At 40.4% G+C, this 19,166-nt stretch overlaps 1 protein-coding gene across 2 annotated transcripts; it reads right to left on the bottom strand.

The window, feature by feature from the left end:
* Positions 1 to 217: 217 nt before the first annotated feature.
* On the bottom strand, positions 218 to 19,154 carry NSRP1 (nuclear speckle splicing regulatory protein 1). Of its 2 annotated transcripts, none has more exons than XM_075440047.1 (7): positions 18,982 to 19,154; positions 17,258 to 17,345; positions 7,623 to 7,679; positions 6,212 to 6,343; positions 5,046 to 5,253; positions 4,351 to 4,459; positions 218 to 1,972 (listed from the first exon to the last, which is right to left on the bottom strand). In XM_075440047.1, exons 1-7 carry the CDS (start codon positions 18,999 to 19,001, stop codon positions 931 to 933), a joined length of 1,656 nt encoding a protein of 551 aa, XP_075296162.1. In that variant the 5' UTR covers positions 19,002 to 19,154; the 3' UTR covers positions 218 to 930. The 2 variants fall into 2 exon arrangements, with proteins under 2 accessions (XP_075296162.1, XP_009930353.1); XM_009932051.2 differs by lacking the exon at positions 18,982 to 19,154 and adding an exon at positions 18,370 to 18,468.
* Between the last annotated feature and the right edge of the window lie 12 nt (positions 19,155 to 19,166).

Raw genomic sequence — 19,166 nt, 5'->3', positions numbered from 1 at the left:
AAGTGATAAATTTACTACAAAACAAAGCGAAAGAAACCACTGTGAAAAGTGTTAAAATGTATTCTAAAAAATACAACTACTGTCACACATCCTACTTACCAAGTTCTAATTTGGAGATAACTTTATTCTGAATTATGAACCTTAGAACAGAGAGATTGACAGACCTAAAATATTACCTTTAGTAGAACAAGCAGATATGACTGTAATACCTCAGTATTACAGAACTAAAGACTCATCTACCTTATTTCACACAAAAGAGATGCAGTAAAATAATACAAGCACTAAAAAAAGACCCAAGCATTAGATCCAGTATGTATCTTATACTTTATTTAAATGTTTCTGTACATCAGGTCCCCAAAATCAAAGCCCACATATAAATACAAAATTCTTATATCAATATGCATTTAGCATACAAAACACCATGCTACGTACAGAAATCTCCTAAATTATTATTCAGGCTGTTTGTCTTGCTTTCTTCCCACTCCTACAGGTCTGCTTCTCATTTCTGAGAGCAACAGTGGGCAACACTGACTCCTGCTAAGGCCTGAGAACACCTTTGTTTCAGCAGAGCGTGCTGTTTCAGCTGGTGAAAGGAGCAGGGGCTGCCAGGAGAACGTATTCTCACCTTGCGTTGTTTAACACTCCTAGGTCTGTCCCAGGATCTTCAAGTACGAAGGATAGAGTACTGAAGGTCAGGGTGGACGGAGTCAGCCAAATGTAATATTGCAACTGTATAAACAGTCCAAGAGTGTGTACCAAGTGATCCATTAATCCATTTCAAAAGTTGTTCTATGGTGGCACACACAATTTCTTCAATAAAAGCCAGGAATAAATAGCTAGGATACATTTTTACTTCTGCACAAGAGTCCATGCAGCAGCAGCTTTTCCTCTTGGTTGAGAGACCGAGTGGTTTTGTCTACCACAGGGACATTAATCCTCTTCCTTCTCTATGTAACATTTAGCACTGACACGCGCCATTTGCCTTGCCAGATAGCGGTCCCTTGCTGACATGACTGTCTCTTCATTGCTCCGTTTGGCAAATTTGCTCATGCTCTCAGACGGTTCCTGTGCTTGGTCTTTCTCCTCTTTCTCCCCTTCTTCTCCAGCTTTACGTTTCTGCTCAGATGAAATTCCAGAGCTGGATCCTCCCTTCTCATCCACTTGTCTCTCTTTTCCCTTTCTCTCATTTTCCAAATTAGCCTCTCCCTCTTTTTCTAAAGATGTAGGAGTACTTTCCCTCCTCTCTCTGTATTTCTTTTCATCACTACCATATTTTTCTCTCCTCTCCTTCATATGATCTTCCTTTTCTCTGCATTTCTCCCCTCTCTCCTTCTCTCTGTCATTATATCTGTCTTTACCATTTCTTATTCTTTCTTTCTCTCGTTCCTTTTCTGAGCCCTTCTCTTCTCTCTCCTTTGCTTTCCTCCATTCTCGGCCATGTCCCTCCCTCTCTTTTCTTTCCTTCCCCCTTTGTTTATCATCTTGCTCTTCTCTCCTTCTGTAGGTATCTTTATTAGAGTGATCCCCATATCTATGGCGCTCTTCCTTTTCCCTTTGGTGATCCGTTTCATGGGTCCTACTTCTCTCATAATCTTTTTCCCTGTATAGTTCATCATTTCCCCTTCTGCTTGGTCTGCTCTCTCCTCTCTTTGCAAGATGATTTGTTTGGGCTTTTGTGTGCAGCTCTTCCTCCACACTGGATGAACTGGGTGACCTGGAATGCCTCTGGCTCTTGTGACGTTTAGCCTCCTCTTCACTGCTCACAGAGCTCTCTCTCCTTTTCTTCTTTTTCAAATTTACTTTACTATTTTTGTGTCTCTTACCATCATCACTACTATCAGTTCCTAAGTCGGTATCAGTGTCTGGATTACTCTCTTTCTTAGCGGAGGGCTTCAGCCTTTGTCCTTCATGTGGGCATTTCTTCCTTTGGTTGGATTCATCATAACAACTGTCAGATTTGTCTTCCTTTATCCTACATTTTTTATGTTAAAAAAGAAAAAACAACATTACACAGCCTGAAATCTCAGACTTTTCTACAAAACCAACTGACTTCCGTTTAGGACTTAAGCAAAAGATGCTGCTGAAAAGTCTAAGCAAGCAAATTTATCGGTGGCTCAGGTTCCAGGAATCCAGTGCAAAGGATTTCTGTTCAGTACATGAATCTGGTTCACTGGTGAACGCGAATCTAAAAGAATGACTATGGCTAAGTATCTGTAGCCTCCGTCTCAGGAAAAAGACATAGATTTGTATTCTTGTGTAAGCTGCACTTTTTTTCCTACATGTTTACTCCTCTATTCACACAAAATAATTAGAAGAGAAGTAGTAGGCTGTATGTTTCGTTGACAGAGGCAGGAACATAGCTTCCATTAGTAGCAGGAGTAGCTTTTTTCAGTCCAGTATTTCTGAAGATCTCGCCCTTGTAGCCAGACAGAAATGAGTATCTTTTAACAAGTCATAGATTCTTAAATACAAAAACCTGACCCATGGAGGACCAATCTGGGCCACAGACAGAAAGGTGAGGCTTTGTCATTCTTTTCTGACTGATAAGGAAACACACGTTTACTCACAAAAGCCACGTCTCTTCTTTTTAATCACAGAGCTACAGTAACTTTCTGTGGTAAATTCTTAAGGATCAGCACACCATCTAGTTAGATTGAAAGTTTGATGCATGCTTGAAAGCATGGTTAGTCTATGAATAATGACTAAAAATTATGCTGAAAAGTTTGATATCTTATTTAGTCATCCAATTAACTAAAATTACAAGTCAAAGGTGGATAACTTTAGTGGTAAGTGATGCAAATTCTGAGATCTAAAAATCGAGCCGTTTTCTCTCCGTATCTTATTGTACCACCATAAGAAAGAATAAAATTAAAATATACACCTGAGCTTATTTGAAAGCTTTGCTGGGAGCACCATCTACAGTACTACTTGTTTTCCCTTGAATTAATTTTACATACAACTCACAAAAGGAACATTTCCTTAATTTGCAAGATTAAGAAACCATCATTTCAAATTATGTCTACACAGTACAAACCTACATCTTCCTGAAGACGCTCTGAAAGAAGAACTATTAAAGCAAATGGACAACCAAGTGAGCTGACCACTACTGCTACTGTTTTTATAAAGAGATGCACTGAGTAACTTAGATTTCATCAGTAAAAAGAGGAAACCACAAAATGCAAAATTCATTTAACCACCTCAGTAGCAATCTTTGTGCAGCACTGAAACCAAGCAGGTATTTCTCCTTGGTGAAAGCCTGAGACAGGATGTTATCCCAAACACACAGGTATAATATTTTAAGTCTCAAATTACAAAACTGTGGCCTCAAATTTCCCATCTTCTGCTGAAATTCAGGAACCTGTTCTGTTTTTCTTCCAGTCAGTAATTCTAACTTCCTATTTCTTTCACGCTACTTATGAATTTATTTATTCCCAGTAAGATGGCATATCCTTATACTAAGGATATAATTGAGAATTCCCTTATTTCAGATTGCTGAGTAACTTCACTGCAATCACATTCTTCATTTAAGCTAAGAATTTACTTTCTAATAATCCAGTCTCAGACCTGGAAGATCTCTTGATGAAAGCTATGTTTTCTTTCTGATGGCAAACATTTAACTAGTGACATCCAGGTTTACAGCCTAACTCAGGTGATATTTAGCCTGAATTAATTGTTTCAAATGATCAGTTATTGCACAGAAGAAACACATCCCCTTCACCATATTTACCCACAAGACAGAATTTCACCATCTCAACTACATAAATAATTCAGCCTATCTCCTTACTTTACTTTGGAATGTACATATATTTAGACTTTAAAATAGTCCCACTGGATTTCCTATATATTTGATTAATTTCCTTTTACCACTGCATCAACACTCAATTAATTTATTTATGAACCTGTAAAAGTGGAATAAGTACCAAGTTAGAGACTCACATTCTTTTCTAGAAATTCATATCACAACATCATTTCCTATGACTTACCGCTATGCTCATTATATTACCTTTTGTCTCCCTCATGATTCAAAAGATGTAACAATGCAGACTGCCAAATATTATGTAAATCAAAGTAAATATAGGTTAGAATAATACCAAGCAGTATTACAAGTATGACTGCCCTCTTGATACTTTTAAAACAGCACCCCTCTCCTGCTTGTTTGTCTTACAGTCTATACCACTGATCATCATTAGACATTTTCCAAATAATTCAGTTAATCAGCTGTATAAAGTAATCAGCTTACCCTACCAGTGTTTTAGTACTCTCTCTCTAATTCTCAGTGTTCCAGTGAATCTGGAATCACAGTCAGAAGCTGGTTTATATATCTAAAAGCCTTCTGGAATCACATCCTACCTGGCTTCACGGAAGCTGCATTGAGGCATCTCTTCTTCCCCTACCGTCTGGTTTAAAAGATGTCTGTAAAATCCACTGAGATCCTTCTGTTTGGTCACATCCAAGTACGCTAAGAGAAAGAAAGTAAGGTTGGATTTACTGTGCCACAAATACTCATCAGACACAACCCACACTTGGTAAAGACACCACCAAGACTGCAATCTCTGTCCTAGAGGTTTTCAAACTCAGAGTGGAAAAAGCTCCTAGTAACCTGATCTGACCTCATAACAGGCCATGCTTTGAGCAGGTGGCCAGAACAGACGACCTTCAGAGGTCCACTCCAGCCTGATTTATCTTATGCCCCTACATTCTATTTTTCACAGCTACTCCTGGGACACTGCACAGAAAGTCTGAAGTAAGAAGTGTAAGCATGATTGTACCCCAGGCTTACGAGTCTTCCTGCAACAACCGATCCTTCCTCAGAAATTAAAAGTAGCGCCCCAAATAGTAATGCCACGCCACCAGAGGAGCTTCCTCTGTTCCTTTAGTAACATGTACAAAGGAAAACAAGAGATAAAGTGGGATCTGATTCAGTATCTGCTATCTGGTCCTAAATAATTATCTCAAGCCTCACAGAGGGACCAGATGACAATGCTGAAAATCATGTACAAGGCCACACTTCTTTTTAAGGGGACTTTTTTCAATGTGAATCTTACCCTCGAGAGCTGCCTGTCTTCTTTCTCTTTCCTCTTCCTCAGCCCTTTCTTGCAGCTTCTTCTTATAGGCTGAAGTCACAAAAGCCTCTTTGTGAGCAAACTCTCCTCCTTCCATTTCACGCTCTTTCTGAATTTTTCTTTCCATTCTTTTTTCTTGCTCCTTCTTTCTAATCTCAGCTGCTTTGATAATATTTTGGATGTACCTGGGCTAAAATAGGAAGGAAAAAAGGTATCATGCTGAGAGGCAATTGAGGTGGCTGAGAAAACACAAAGTGGCATTGATGGAGATACTGAAGAAAGTTGATAGTGGAAAAAAAATGACAGAAGCTAGTCTAACATATTCTCACAGTTTGATAGCTATCTGAAATAAACTGTCATTCCTTTTAGATCACTAACATGGCATGCTTCCCAATAACAAAAGAGGTTGCTGTATTCCATCAAAACATTCAGCCCATCTCTGACTAAGATGATTTTTGCTCTGAGTGAAATTAAATGTTATTTCACTGCTCACCCCTCTGTCTCCTGCCTTGTAATAGTCTTGCCTTTCTATTCCTGCATGGGAGTGGGAAGCTTCCTTTTATACCCACATAAGCTGACAAGAGTTTTCAAATGAAACAGAAAAAGTCACAATGAAAATATCAGTTGTCAGGATAACTCAGCAATGCTTTGAAACCAGGCATTGGGCTGTGGAAATTGGCTCACATTTCAACAATGAAAGTTAATTACTTTAGTCTTCGGACAGTCCTCCAGTAAGCACACTAGCGAGTGAGGACGAATGACATACGTTCATTGGTTTAGTAACGATAGAGTCCTTATTATCAGAAGTAGTACTGTTGCAGGGCCCACTGCCTCTAATCCTACTATCCCCTTGTAGCATTCTCTTCAGAAATACATGGAAAGATATGCTATAGGTACATCAGAAATTGGGTGGGAAAGTAGTAGTCTGCCGCCCTCCAGAATTCCACCGGATCAGGACTCTGAAGTACCTGATGAACTAACAGTTTTGCCAAAATTCTTGTAAATTACTACCTTCTATAACAGGATTTGAGCACAACACTTGTATGCCCCATGAGAAAATGCATTTGGGAAAGCTTAACAGTTAAGCAATCAGCGTTATTCCAAGCATACAGAGATAAGACAGACAGCACACATTTTCAGGTATCGACCTTCTTGTCATCTTTTCCGGATAACACTCTGGCATTGACTTCTTTCTTCTTCTGTTGCATTTCATCATAAATACTGTCATATTCGTACACTGTAGCATCTTCCTCCAAAGCCTTCTGAATCTCCAATTTGGTCTAAAAGGAAAAAAGGTGGGAGGAGAAGAAAAGATACCAAAATGTTAAGCATGAAATTTTTACCAGTTTCAAACATTTTATTCCTATATTGTAATTTGAACAGATCTATAGTACAAGCCTATCGATTAGAACATTGAGTGTAAATTAAAGTCTACTAAGTTCTTGCACTGTATATGCCAGGATTGAGAAGACAAACAACCAAATCATCACCAGTATTTGCAGTTCAAGGAAATACAGGAAGCAAAGTACAACAGCCAGAACAAGACTGTAAACTTCTTAATGAGCAAACTGTTCCATCAAATGACATAATTCATTTTTTAAATAAACACAACATATTAATAAATTTCACTGTCTGTTTTCATCTATGGTTTATCCCCCTTCCAAAGCCTCAAATAATAAATAGGTACCAACAGAACTCAGGACATGATTCCATATTTCACAGTTCTATCTTCTGTTTGTACAGTCACGTGTTGGAAGTAAGAACTGTGAAACTGGTCAGTTTTTAAAAGCCCTATTAGCAAAAAACAACTACTAGGGGAGCCCTTAGATCAGATCTCCTGACAACAGAAGAGGAATGCTGAGCGGCAACCATACAAGCTTCCTTCAAGCACATATTACCTCCATCAAAAAACAGCAATGTGTTAAATGTATGACGCATAAACATCTTTTTCTTCTAGCTATGTCTTTTATTGGCCTGGAACTTTTTCAAATGGAAAATTTGTGTTTCCTCCGTATAATTTATTCCTCAATTATAGTAAAAGGCTCACTGTTGGTAGATATTTAAATATTCAAAAACCCACTACTTCGTAACGTTACATTCTACAAACAAAACAAACTGTTTGAGAAATTCTAAAAATATCAAAGCATTCTATGCCACAAAACAAACTTCAACATCTTGTGTATTTAAGTGCTTGCACTGACTAAACAGAAATTTTACTGTGTTTTAAATTATGAGCAGCTCTGTGTTAAACCTCACTCATGCAGCTCTCACTGGGCAGTTTTTCAGCTACTCTGATCATAGCCAGAAGAATTTCTTGCTCAGAAAGGTGAAACAAAATCTTTGCTAAAGGCTCTGGGAATTTCAAGTCACGTTTTAAAGAAAGTCTTGTGCTGCAAAGAGCAATGCACAAAATAATAACATTATGTGGAATTTTTTTAAAGTGTAATTCTAACTCTGAGGTTGCACAATCATGTTTCTGCAATTATTTAACAAAATGGAATAGATGCAGCAATTTCCTAATTTGCCATAGGCATGAAAAGAGTCCCCACTGCATATTACCTGTTTCATTGCCTGTTTTTTCAATGCTTCTTTCTGAAGACTTTCACCAACAGATGGCTATAAGAAGGAAGCATTGCAGAAATAAAATTAATTACATTGACAAAGTTTGTATTATTTTTCTACCATTACAATGAACAATTATATAATAGTCCCACTGCACACATCGGTCTCTCACTTCAATAGAATTTTTCTGTAAGCAAGAAAAACTAGAAGTTCATTCACAAGTGCACAATGAATCAGCGTTTTCCATTGGTAAATCACTGCAGTACATCAACATACACATATATAATTTTTTTAATTAAAATTGTGATAAATTCAAGAACACCATTTCAATGACGTATGTACCTCAAAAGCTGCATAAAATATCATGCCATTTCACAAAACAAGCAATCTCTGTTCAAGAAAGGTTCAGAGTCATAGGAGGTCTGTGAAAACTCTTTAGTTGCAGTGCCTTTCTCCAACCACTGCCAAAAAAATAGTAGAGAAGACATACCCCTCCACTACAGCAAGGGTCAGGCTGCTAGTGCAATAAGATAGCATATCAGCAAGCAAAACATCTAGCAAAGACAGCTAAAGCCAGTACTGAAACAAATTCCTAAGAGAAGTATGCTTGTAACATATCTACTCACTCCCCAACACTAATTCTTTCAGGTTTTCCCATTAAAAAAAAAAAGCAAAACACAGAAAACAAACCCCCCAAATCAACAAAAATTGGAGTTGAACCTTCCTACCAATTTACGTATCAAAAACGTTTTACTGTTTTTGAGACACATACTCTTCTTCCAGCATGTAAATGTCAACAGAAATGTAGCAGTCACAAGCAGACATTCTTACTGACAATCACATGAAAAAACTGTATTCATAGCAAAAAACAAATATCCAAAAGGATGTGGCACTTATTTCAAGTTTCATCTGTATCATTAGTTCTGTATTTTTAGAAGTAAGAATACTACTGATTTGAACAGCACGTACTTCAAACGTTAATGTTTAATTTCTCCAGATTAATATGTGAGAAAACAGCAATACCAATCTTCCCTAAGAAAAAACATCTCCACTACTGAAAACATGCTTTCTAGTCACACTGTCTTTGAAAGAAAGCTTTGCACTTAATTTAGTTTTGTCCTTTAATTAGCGCTGAACTAAACTGCATACCTATCTTCCCTCAACCAACAGATAATACTGTTTACTAGACAGATTCACTATAAATGACAGGACTCGTACCCTTGTTTATGAAATTAAATACCTCTTAATCTTAAAAAGCAGAAATAGGAAGGAAAAATCCTTTTGCATTTTGGCAGCTTCCCAAGTTTTGCAACTTTGACTAATATGTGCTCTATATCACTCTTTAAAAAGACAAAGAGATTGTGTAATCAGCTCTTAATAAAATTAAAAAACGGAAACCAACTAGCAGGGAGCTTGGCAGCAGGGACTAAGATCTTCTGAAAGCAAACAGAATTAGCACCATGTAAATTCAAACAGATCCCCTGAACAAGAAGGCTTTTGAATTCATTTGATGTTTAAAATAAAATACAATGTGTCATGATCCCTCTTTCTTATGCTATTAAAATTTTAACATATGTGTCAACAAGGAAAAAAACCAAGTGCTTTTCTACATGACAGACCGTTACCAGTCCAAATATTTTTTCACCGATTAATTTCAGCAACGGGGAACAAGTGGTGCCATGAGCAGCAGAATTAATGGAGTTTCGTTCATATGTGACTTTGTGCCCTCTGTCTCTTTATTTCCCCTATCACCTCCTCAGACACTTCGCCTGCTCGATTTGGCAGGTGGGCAACACTGTGAGACCAAAAGCCAGCTGTGAAGAGCCGTCAGTCAACGGCTCCTCCTCAACACAGAGAAAGATTAAAATCACAAATCCTCATCTGTGTCTCTCCCTTTACCCAGCTGCCAATTTTCACGAAGACCACAGGAGCGCAGTACCTTTGGGACCTTTGCCACGCAGCAAGGATGGCTGAAGTTGTCAGTGAGTTCACAAGTTGTATGGGACTAACTAGCAGGTACACAAGAGTCATCACCTGTAAGGGATTTTTTTCTGCTACACAAACCATAAATAATAAAAAAGACTTGCAAACTTCTGTGTAGCTTTTAAAAAAAGCCAGAAAGGTAATATCTCAGCAGAGTACGAAGTAATTCTAAACTCAGCAATAGCAAGTGCTAAGGCAACACAGTCAATATTTGGAGAAGCACATATGGTATCACATAACAGCATCCACTAAATTCTAGATACTCAGACCTTTGCTCAATTCCCATAAACATGCGCGGACTTACTTTCATAAGTAATACTAAAACCAGAAAAAAACTGAGACATAGAATATTCAAAATACTCCTTCCTAGCCAGCTCCAGATGAGGGACTTACAGACAACTGAAAATGAGAACTTGAACGGGCACATATTCCAACTTTCTCTGGTGCTTTAACTGCTACACACAGACTTAGATAAAATCCACCTCTGCTGTCAAACAGTTAAACTCTCTGGTTAAACTACAGCAATAAAGGGAAAGCATGATGTGCACCTTCCTGGAAGAAAAACCCTGCCCTGATTCAGTTATGCGCATCACTAGAAAGCAGCCTCTCTCCCTCACCCAGCTGCAGTAAGGAAGCAGCCCATGCTTCAGGCTCTGGGAAGCTGAGCTTGGCAGGCATCAGCCACAGGCTCACAAAGAGTCCACTGTGGTATCTGGGACTACACCCTGTACACTGCAGCTTGCTGATTATTTGGACTAGAATTGGAGATAAGTCTTATTTATTTGTGTACCTGGTTGGCTGGTGGACTGGTGGAAGTGGACAGCAGATTATTTAGTTTAGAACAATCTACAGGAATCCTGGCTTCACTCATCTAGTATTTACCTCTGGCTTTCAGGATTGATGACTCAATGTTGGGAAATATTTAAAATACTGCACTTGATGTTTATGTTGTATGCTTTCTTCTAAAAACATGCTATAGATGAGTCCATATACATTTCTTAATATAAACAACTATTTTAAACTGGCAGTGGAACACACACCAGCATTACACAGAAGACCTAGACCTCCTCCTGGCTCTTGGGGCAGAAGATGGTTCTCTGCTTGACATATTAAGGGTCATCACTGAAGGATTCCTTTATCAGACACTCTTACACTGGTTTTACAGAAAGGTACCTAAACAGTACGGAATCTCCCCTGTGTTATGCCAGAAAACAAGGTCTCAGTAAATCACAAAACAGATTCTGCAGTTATATTTACAGAAGCTTTATTGCACCAAAATATTTGAAACACCGCTTAGAATGTTGTGTTTGCCTACATGAAATAAAGGTGTTGATCTACAAAGATTAAATAAACACAGAAGTAATATATAATCCTCGTTATTGTACATATAATTGTAAAGAAGTCCACCTGCCATGTGTTTGTCTAGAATGACAGTAAGTTTACAAAACCAAACACCTTCCCTAATGGTTTATGGTCGACAATTTCCTGTTGTGCTATGAGCTCTGACAGATGAGAACTTCCCGTTCTTTTGTATTGTTTTTACTTATCAACTGCCCATTTATTAAAGGCCCTATAAGCCCAGCAATCTGTCTCATACTTTCTCTTTCCCTGCAGTCAAGCTATTCTTCTAAAGCACAAAGCTTGTAGTTTAGTATTTTCTGCAAGCAGGAAATGTTTTAACCCTATCCTACGAAACTACATAGAATCCATGCAAATCAAGAAACTCTTCAAAATGAGACTCCAGAGTCTATCAGCCCTACGAGACCATGGAAGCCAGCTTGTACACAATGGAAAGTGTTAAAACAAAAGGGGGGGGAGAGTAATAAAATAAATGACCACAGTCTGCTAACATTTGTCACTGTTCTCTCCTGTTTCTTATCTCTATAAACTTCTTTCAGGTTCTTAAGTGCTTGAGCTACCTCCTTATTTTTATCCTGCAGGTAAGCACCCATTGTACGTTACTTTTTAAAATGTCTTGCTCCTACATAGGCAAAGAAGAACATTCAAACTATTGACCAATGTTTTTTGTTTGTCTCAGCTACATTCCTATCACGATAGAGCATGTAAACAATTTACAGCTTTATGCAAAAAGCTCGATTCAAAGTTCAAAAGCAAATACCTAAAAAGACAATTCCACAAATGAGATGACTAAAATTTCATTTTCTTACAAATCTGTCTTCTCTGCCTTCCCACATCTCAGGTCTGAACTGCAATTCCTCTGTTTCCCTCTGCATCTCCTGCTCCCTCCTGTCTCACCTAGGCTAGGCAGCGAGCCCTCCTTTTCCAGGCCAGCCGAACAGAGCAGAGGAGGGTTGAGACCATCTTGTCTTTCTCCTCCTCCAGGTATTAACAGGATCTTTGTTCTGCAGCTAGAGACATCTAGTCTTGTTGAATTCACTTGAAATGGTCAGCACATTCAGAAACTTCCTATGGGCAAATGTCAGGCAATGAATTGTATAAAGCTCTTTTCAGAAAACCAAAAGGCGGATAGCAAACGATCCACCTGAAGGTGCCTAGTTTAAAGAATACTTGGGCTCTATTTACTCTTCTGAACTTCTATTCGTCTTGTTTGTTCTTGGGAGAAAAAGCCAGTTGCTAATGTTGGATTTTCACAAGTACTTCTTCCTAAACTGCTGCTATAAATGACAATTTCTGGAGCAGAGTGCAGCACCATACTAAGCAAAGTCTCAGAAAACAAGTCTTCGTCTGTGACTAGTATCATTTTCAGTGCTGAAGCAAGTTTCTAGAAAATTATAATCTTAAAGTTGAAGCTGAGAACATCTTGTAAAAAACGTCACAACTATTTTAGTGGATGCTCTCAAAGTATATGTGAGATGCCTGACTTGTTTTTCCCCACTGACTGCCACAAGAAGTACGAGACCAGCACATTCTGACATAATAGTTATTATTTATGGGGCATCTCAGATTGGCTGCATAGCCTGCCTCCTAAGGAAAAGCACTTGTGGTTGCTACCAAAACCCCAGACATGGTACTCAGCGATACACAATGTAAAATATAACTCCATTCCTTTTTTAAAACCAAAAGACCCTCCTGCCCTAATATAACCTGTTATGAAAGACTCATGAGAGGGCTTTGCCCTTTAACATGGCCCTTTGGAAATCTCTACATGCTCTTCTGCAGTAGACACATAAATTACCTTTGTTTAAAGTGAAATACATTTTAAAGGGAAATTAAATGCTTCAATGACGTCAAGCAAATTATACGTAGTCTGATTTTAATCTCTCAATACAACCATCTAGTTTTAACTGGATGCACAGAAAAATATTTGACCAAACAGCAACAGCAGGATAATTTGGAGCTCTATTTGATCAATAAGTGAAAGAAGCACAGACAGTCAGCCAGTTCATAAAATGCAAAGCTGACATTTATACTGAGCTACAGTCCAACAGCACTTTATTGTGAAATACACACTTTGAGAGCAAAATTCATGTCACTGACTTCAAGTGTCTACTCTAGAATGAGACAAGTTGTGCCCCAGAAGTACCTGCATCTCTACTGACTGTACAGGGAGCGCAGAGAACTCAAGCGTAGATAACTGCATGTGTTTCTGTGGGTCTCGACCCAAGTTTGTGGCCCTACGTGACTAAGTCTCTGAAAGGCTGAGATGTGACCCTGCTCACTTCATTCTTCTCACATCAGATAAGGAATCTCAGACTGTGAGATCTAGGGATTTGTGACACCTTGGTATCCAAACATCTTAAAATGAGCTACTTATACTCTCATGTATATGTATCTAGCAGTGAATCGCTAGGGCTTGCGCTCATAGACACCTGTATTACCCAACTTCAGCCTGCACACGATCACTAAACATACATGAGACTCAAGCCTGCAAGGGGGGGTGGAGGTCAAGTCAGGCAACAGATTCATCTCAGTAAGCCGTGGCTACTTGTAGAAGATCAAGAGAAAGAACATGAAAAACAAGTCATGTACAAAATTAGCTTTCCTCAGCATTCCCTGCTAGCTTCCAGCAACCAGGAGTTTAGGAACTTCCTGAACTGGAGGATGCACCTGGAGCATTGTTTGACACCAAGAGCATCCCTTAATTTAATTAATCCATTTCTGAATCCATTTATATTTTTGGCCATGCCACAATATCCTGTGGCAATGAGTTCCACAACTTAATTATACATTGTGTGGAGAAAAAAAACAACAATTTCCTTTGTTTAGATTAAACCAGTTACTTGTTAATTCCATAATATACCCTACTGCTCATATTACGAGAAATGGCAAAATCACTTTCTCCGAATCATTCTTGATTTTACATACATCCTCTCAAGTTCTTGCTCCACACTTCCTTCTCCTCAGTGATCTCTTTTCTAAGAGCCCCTTTAGTCTACTTAGTCTTATTTTGCATGAAAACTGTTGCATAAACTCTGGTCATCATCAATATTCATTACTTCATCTATCTTTTTTTCAGTCATGCTACATCGCCACATCCTTTGCAAAGTTGCAAAGCGAATGGAAGGATCCGCAAGAAAAACCAAAAATCTGAGACTACAACAGGATACAGCTTTCTGCTTGTTTTCAGTTTCTTCCTCTGTGCCTGCTTAAACACTCCATTTGTCTGTTAGATGGTCACTGAAAACACCACCAGGTCAAGCCCATACATTCACAGAACTATCCACACTGACTCCACAATCTCTCTTCTGAATTTAGCACCTACTGTGGTCTATGCACAGTTCTTTTTTTCAGCTACACTTTACATCCTGTAACAACAAATCAGTTTTGAAAGGCTGGTAAGATACAAGAATGTATGCTGGGTAATTCTGATAATATTTTTGTTTCTTGATTGTATCTGCTGTACAGTAGAGCTATTTTCAACAAAATTCCAAAGATAAAACGCAACATGGAACAGCGCACTGGGAATACTGACAAGCTACCTCTGAAAATGCAACACACGAATAAGGGAATAGTATTTTTGTAGGAAATGGGTATCTCACAAATAGCAGTAAGCCAGAACGGAAACTTATTACTAACATATCATAGTTTGTTGCTCTAACATCTGCTCTCTACAACAGGCTTTCCTAGGGGTAACAACCTTCCCCCCAGTTTTTCAAGATAGCAACAACTCCTCATTATGAAGGCAAATAATTCAGAACTATATTGGCTAGAAGCAACTGTAATCGCCTGGTTTACTTTTTCTCAGTCAACATTGTATTTCAAGAAAATTTGCATCCCAGATGTTCTGCTTCTTATGAACTAACCCAAAGCTCATCTTCATCAGCACCTAACATCCATTAACGTACTTACCCAAAGCAAAAAAAAATGTTTCAAATTCCTTCAGCAAGGGTACAGGCAAAATCTTAATGAAATACGCATAGTAACATTTAAAAAAAAAGGGAGCAAAAGTTTGGTATCTAATATATAATCATAGACCAAGTCAGGTGTGCAGCTTTCCCAGCACAAACTTTATTAGAGTTCAGTTAAAAATACACAATCTCCAGACATTTGAGATGTAGTTCTGACTGATAAGGTAGCAGACAGGAAATGAAACCCCTCCCAAATGCTGCTCCTTATCTTGAAAAGCTCTGAAATTATTATTAAACTAATAAAGTAATTTTGCTGTTTTAAAAAATGATCTTCTTTGATAAAGGCAGTTATGAGATTATTACTTTTCGCTGGGTATGTACCATACTGATGAGCATGACAACTTTTAAGAGTCTTTATAGCAGACTCTCATAGTGAATCTGTCAGCCTTTCTGAAAGAGAGGTTACTTGATCTGTTAAGCTAAAAGTTAGTAGACAGCATCATACACTATCGTTACTAGAATTATTAGCATTCATTATTTTGCTTTAATATTTAGATATTAAAAGAGAGTAAGAAGTGAAAAAAAAATGGCCCCATACTCAGGAAGGTTCCCAGTCCTATCGTGTAATGTTTAGTGACAACCGATTAATTCAAGCTCGTTTGTGGGATCTGGAAAATGTGGGGTCAGTCCCTTAATGCAGAGAAAGACACCAAATGCCAAACTGACAGAGAAAGTGCTCCTGCCTTTGAGGAGCGGATGCGCTGCTATCTCCATCAGCTGTATTTAAACGAAAGCCTCTCTACAGAGCCACGGTGCCAGCTACGCACCTCCTGAGCATGCTGAGCACAGCAGCTAAGTGAGGAAAGAGATGGGATTTAAGACATGTTCCTGTCCTCTGTGTTTCCTGTAGGTCCTATAAGCTGCACCGAGGCAGTTTCATGCTGAGGGTTGAGTGGGTATCACTAGGAAGGCCCTCAGCCCTTTCACGCCCTCATAAAGGGAGCTCAGATACCTTGAACAGCAGCATTCTGGATTCTGCAATGGAACCAGGCACACAGAGGCTGGGAATTGCTAGATTCAGGCTTTCTGTGACATAAAAATACCAACTGCTAGTTCATTTAAAAAAAAATTAAAAAGAAATGTTTTGATGAGTCAGAAACTGACAAAGATTATTTGATGCTTTGTTAGCATTGTTTTTTTCAACCCACAAAAGAAGGAACATTGAGTGAAGCTCTAGAGCAGTAAGAACACTCCTGTAACACAGGCTCTGTTTCTAAATTTCAACTGATTCTACATTTCAACTTCTTAAATGTTAAAATTCTGTACTATGGGTACACATAAAGTCTGTTTTCTGGGTTTTGTGGAAAAAACTAAATATGCACATAAAGACATTATGATTAAATTATCACAAGTCATTCCAGATCATTAAAACCCAGTAAATTGTAACATTACGCCCAGAAAGCTCCACGTGGAGAGTTCATCTCCACAATTCTGAGTTTCTATTATTTCCCTATAAACTATATAGCTACTGGTTTTAAATCCTTCAAAAATTCTGTTTTAGAGGTTAGGTTTCTGTAAGGTACCCAAACCAGCCTATACACTACACCAGTTCTTGGGTGCCCCCCATATTCACAGCATCACATCCAGAAGCATAATTTTTGTAGTGTACAGCACCCTCTACTGGGGCAGGTAGAAAGCAATTATTGTGAAGGTAATAATAAAAAAAATGAATAAATTAGAGGAGACTATAGAATACTATCAACATCACGCCTTACAGTCATACATCACAGAGTATCAACAAACCCCTTGACTGTAGAAAAGCTGTCTTGTTCAATCTAATACATCGCAAGTACTTCCATAACTACAAGTAATTCTCATTACTTGCCTTTTGTTTGTTTGTTTGCTTTAGAACTTTCGGTTTGTACAGCTTTGCTTTTGTTTACAGTGACTCTGAACATCAGAAATCAGTTATATCAAATATGGGTGGAATGAGCTAAAGGATAACATACACTTAACTACTACACTTTCAAGTTAATATCTGACAAAGGACTGTTGATTACTACTGGTCCTTCTATTTGCAGACATATTCACCAGTGACAGCCAACAAATTTCCTCACAAGCTAGATACTATTAACTCTTGCAAACAGGTTGCCACATGTGATGAGCTTCTGGAAGAGTTGCCCGAAAGTAACTGACAATCAAGTCATCACTTCAATGGAACTTGCACTAAAGAAAACACAGACCATATTTCACGCTCAAATCCAAAATGATGACACATATCCTCATGACACTGCCATAAGCTGATGCAGGCATTAAGGATTGTAAACAAATAATTTGCAGAATATGGGGCAAACTTCGGAAGAAAATTGTTGAACTGACCTCTTCATCTGACTCATCTGCAAACACTGAGAGTTTCTTCGAAACGAGATTTTTCTGTGGCAATTTTTTTGGCATAATGAGCCCATACCTAGGGAAAAAAAATTAAGTCACCTTTAACATCACTTACAACCAAACACATAGCATGTATCATAACAAAAATCTACCACTCACAACTTTAGAAACAAAAGATCAGCATCATGTCTCGAGTACAAATCTGAGCAGCATTTGCAGCAGCGCACTCAGCCTTGCCGCACGCTTGCCAGCTTCTCTTACAGCTATTGCTTTTTCTATGCAAAGTTTCTGGCTGTAATGATCTTCCTAAATTAGGCCACAAACCCCTCCTGTCCAGAGCTAAGTGATTTTTTTTTATTAACTCCCTCGGAGAAGAAATTACTGCTGTTTAACCTGCAGGGATTTAGTCTTAGTCTACACTAGACACTACTCCCTAACTATGTTTGCTGGGGCAGTAAGGAGTTCAGCTATTTTGCATGGCAATGTAAAGCATGAACCCACAGATACAGCTACAGCAAAAGACAAGATTTACAGAATCACAGCATGGTCGGGGTTGGAAGGGACCTCTGTGGGTCACCCAGCCCAACCCCCTGAAAAAGCAGGGTCACCCAGAGCAGGCTGCACAGCACCGCGGCCAGGGGGGTCTGGAATATCTCCAGAGAAGGAGACTCCACAGCCTCCCTGGGCAGCCTGTGCCAGGGCTCCGTCACCCTCAGAGGGAAGAAGTTCTTCCTCATGTTCAGATGGAACTTCCTCTGCTTCAGTTTGTGCCCGTTGCCCCTTGTCCTGTCGCTGGGCACCACTGAACAGAGTCTGGCCCCATCCTCCTGACACCAACCCTGCAGATATTTATAAGCATTTATAAGGTCCCCTCTCAGCCTTCTCCAGGCTGAACAAGCCCAGCTCCCACAGCCTTTCCTCGTAGCAGAGATGCTCCAGTCCCCTCAGCATCTTTGTAGCCCTTAGATTTAGAGTCAGCTTCTGTCACGCAGAGGTTGATTAACTACAGAGAACCCCTCCGCTGCCACAGCCCATCTCTGCGCTCAGAAACACTTCCTACGTTTTCGGTAATGCTCTCCAAATCAGGAATTCCCCCCCACCTGCCCTTCCCCGAGTCCATCACTGCGGGAACCGTTGGCCGCAGCCCGCAGCGCTCAGCTGAGAGTCCCACAAGGCCGTGGCTCCTACGTCATCACTGTGACGCACCGTTTGCTTCCGCGTGCGCCAACCCCGCCGCCCAACAGCTCCCTCGGACCCCGCCGCCGGCAGCCGAGCGGCAAATGGCGGCCCCGGCCGCTGCCGCCGCACCTCGGCCACCTCAGGCCGCTGCTCGGCGCGGCGGGGGGGAAACTGCGCAGCGGTTTGTGCGGGAATCCTGAGGGGATTCTACTCCCTAAGAGCGAAAACTGCCCCCCCGGCAACACCGCTGCAGCCTCCGCTGCCTTCCGGCCGTGCTGCGGCGTGTCTGGTTTCAATAAACACAGCTTTATGTGCAGGCCAAGGCGGCAAGGCTACACGGTAGGCACACGCCGGCCGAGCCCGGCTCCTGCGGCCCCGGCGGGGGGGTTCTGTCAGAGCTCGTCCCGGCCCGGAGCAGGGCCCCGCCGGCCCCAAGGGCCCCCCAACCGCTGCCCCGCGGAGCGGAGGTCGGTCGGACCCTCCGGCCCAAGGAGCCCGGCGGCTGCGCGGCCCCCAGCTCCGCCGTCACTCACTGCTTGCCCAGCGCCGCCATCTTGTCCCGGCCGCTGCCACCGCCAAGTAAAGCCTCCTTCGGTGCCGCGGCCGCAGATTCCTCGCGGCCGAGACGCCCCGTTCCCCGCCCGCTCCGGACCACGCTGCGGTCCCGCTCCGGAAGCGAAGCAGAGGGCGGGCGGAGAGGACCGGCGGCCCGGGGGGA

Source organism: Opisthocomus hoazin, chromosome 20 (genome assembly GCF_030867145.1).
Source record: "Opisthocomus hoazin isolate bOpiHoa1 chromosome 20, bOpiHoa1.hap1, whole genome shotgun sequence".
NCBI classification, from domain to species: Eukaryota; Metazoa; Chordata; class Aves; order Opisthocomiformes; family Opisthocomidae; genus Opisthocomus; species Opisthocomus hoazin.
Note: the sequence above shows the minus strand (reverse complement) of the source record. Positions and strands in the feature narration are given on the sequence as shown.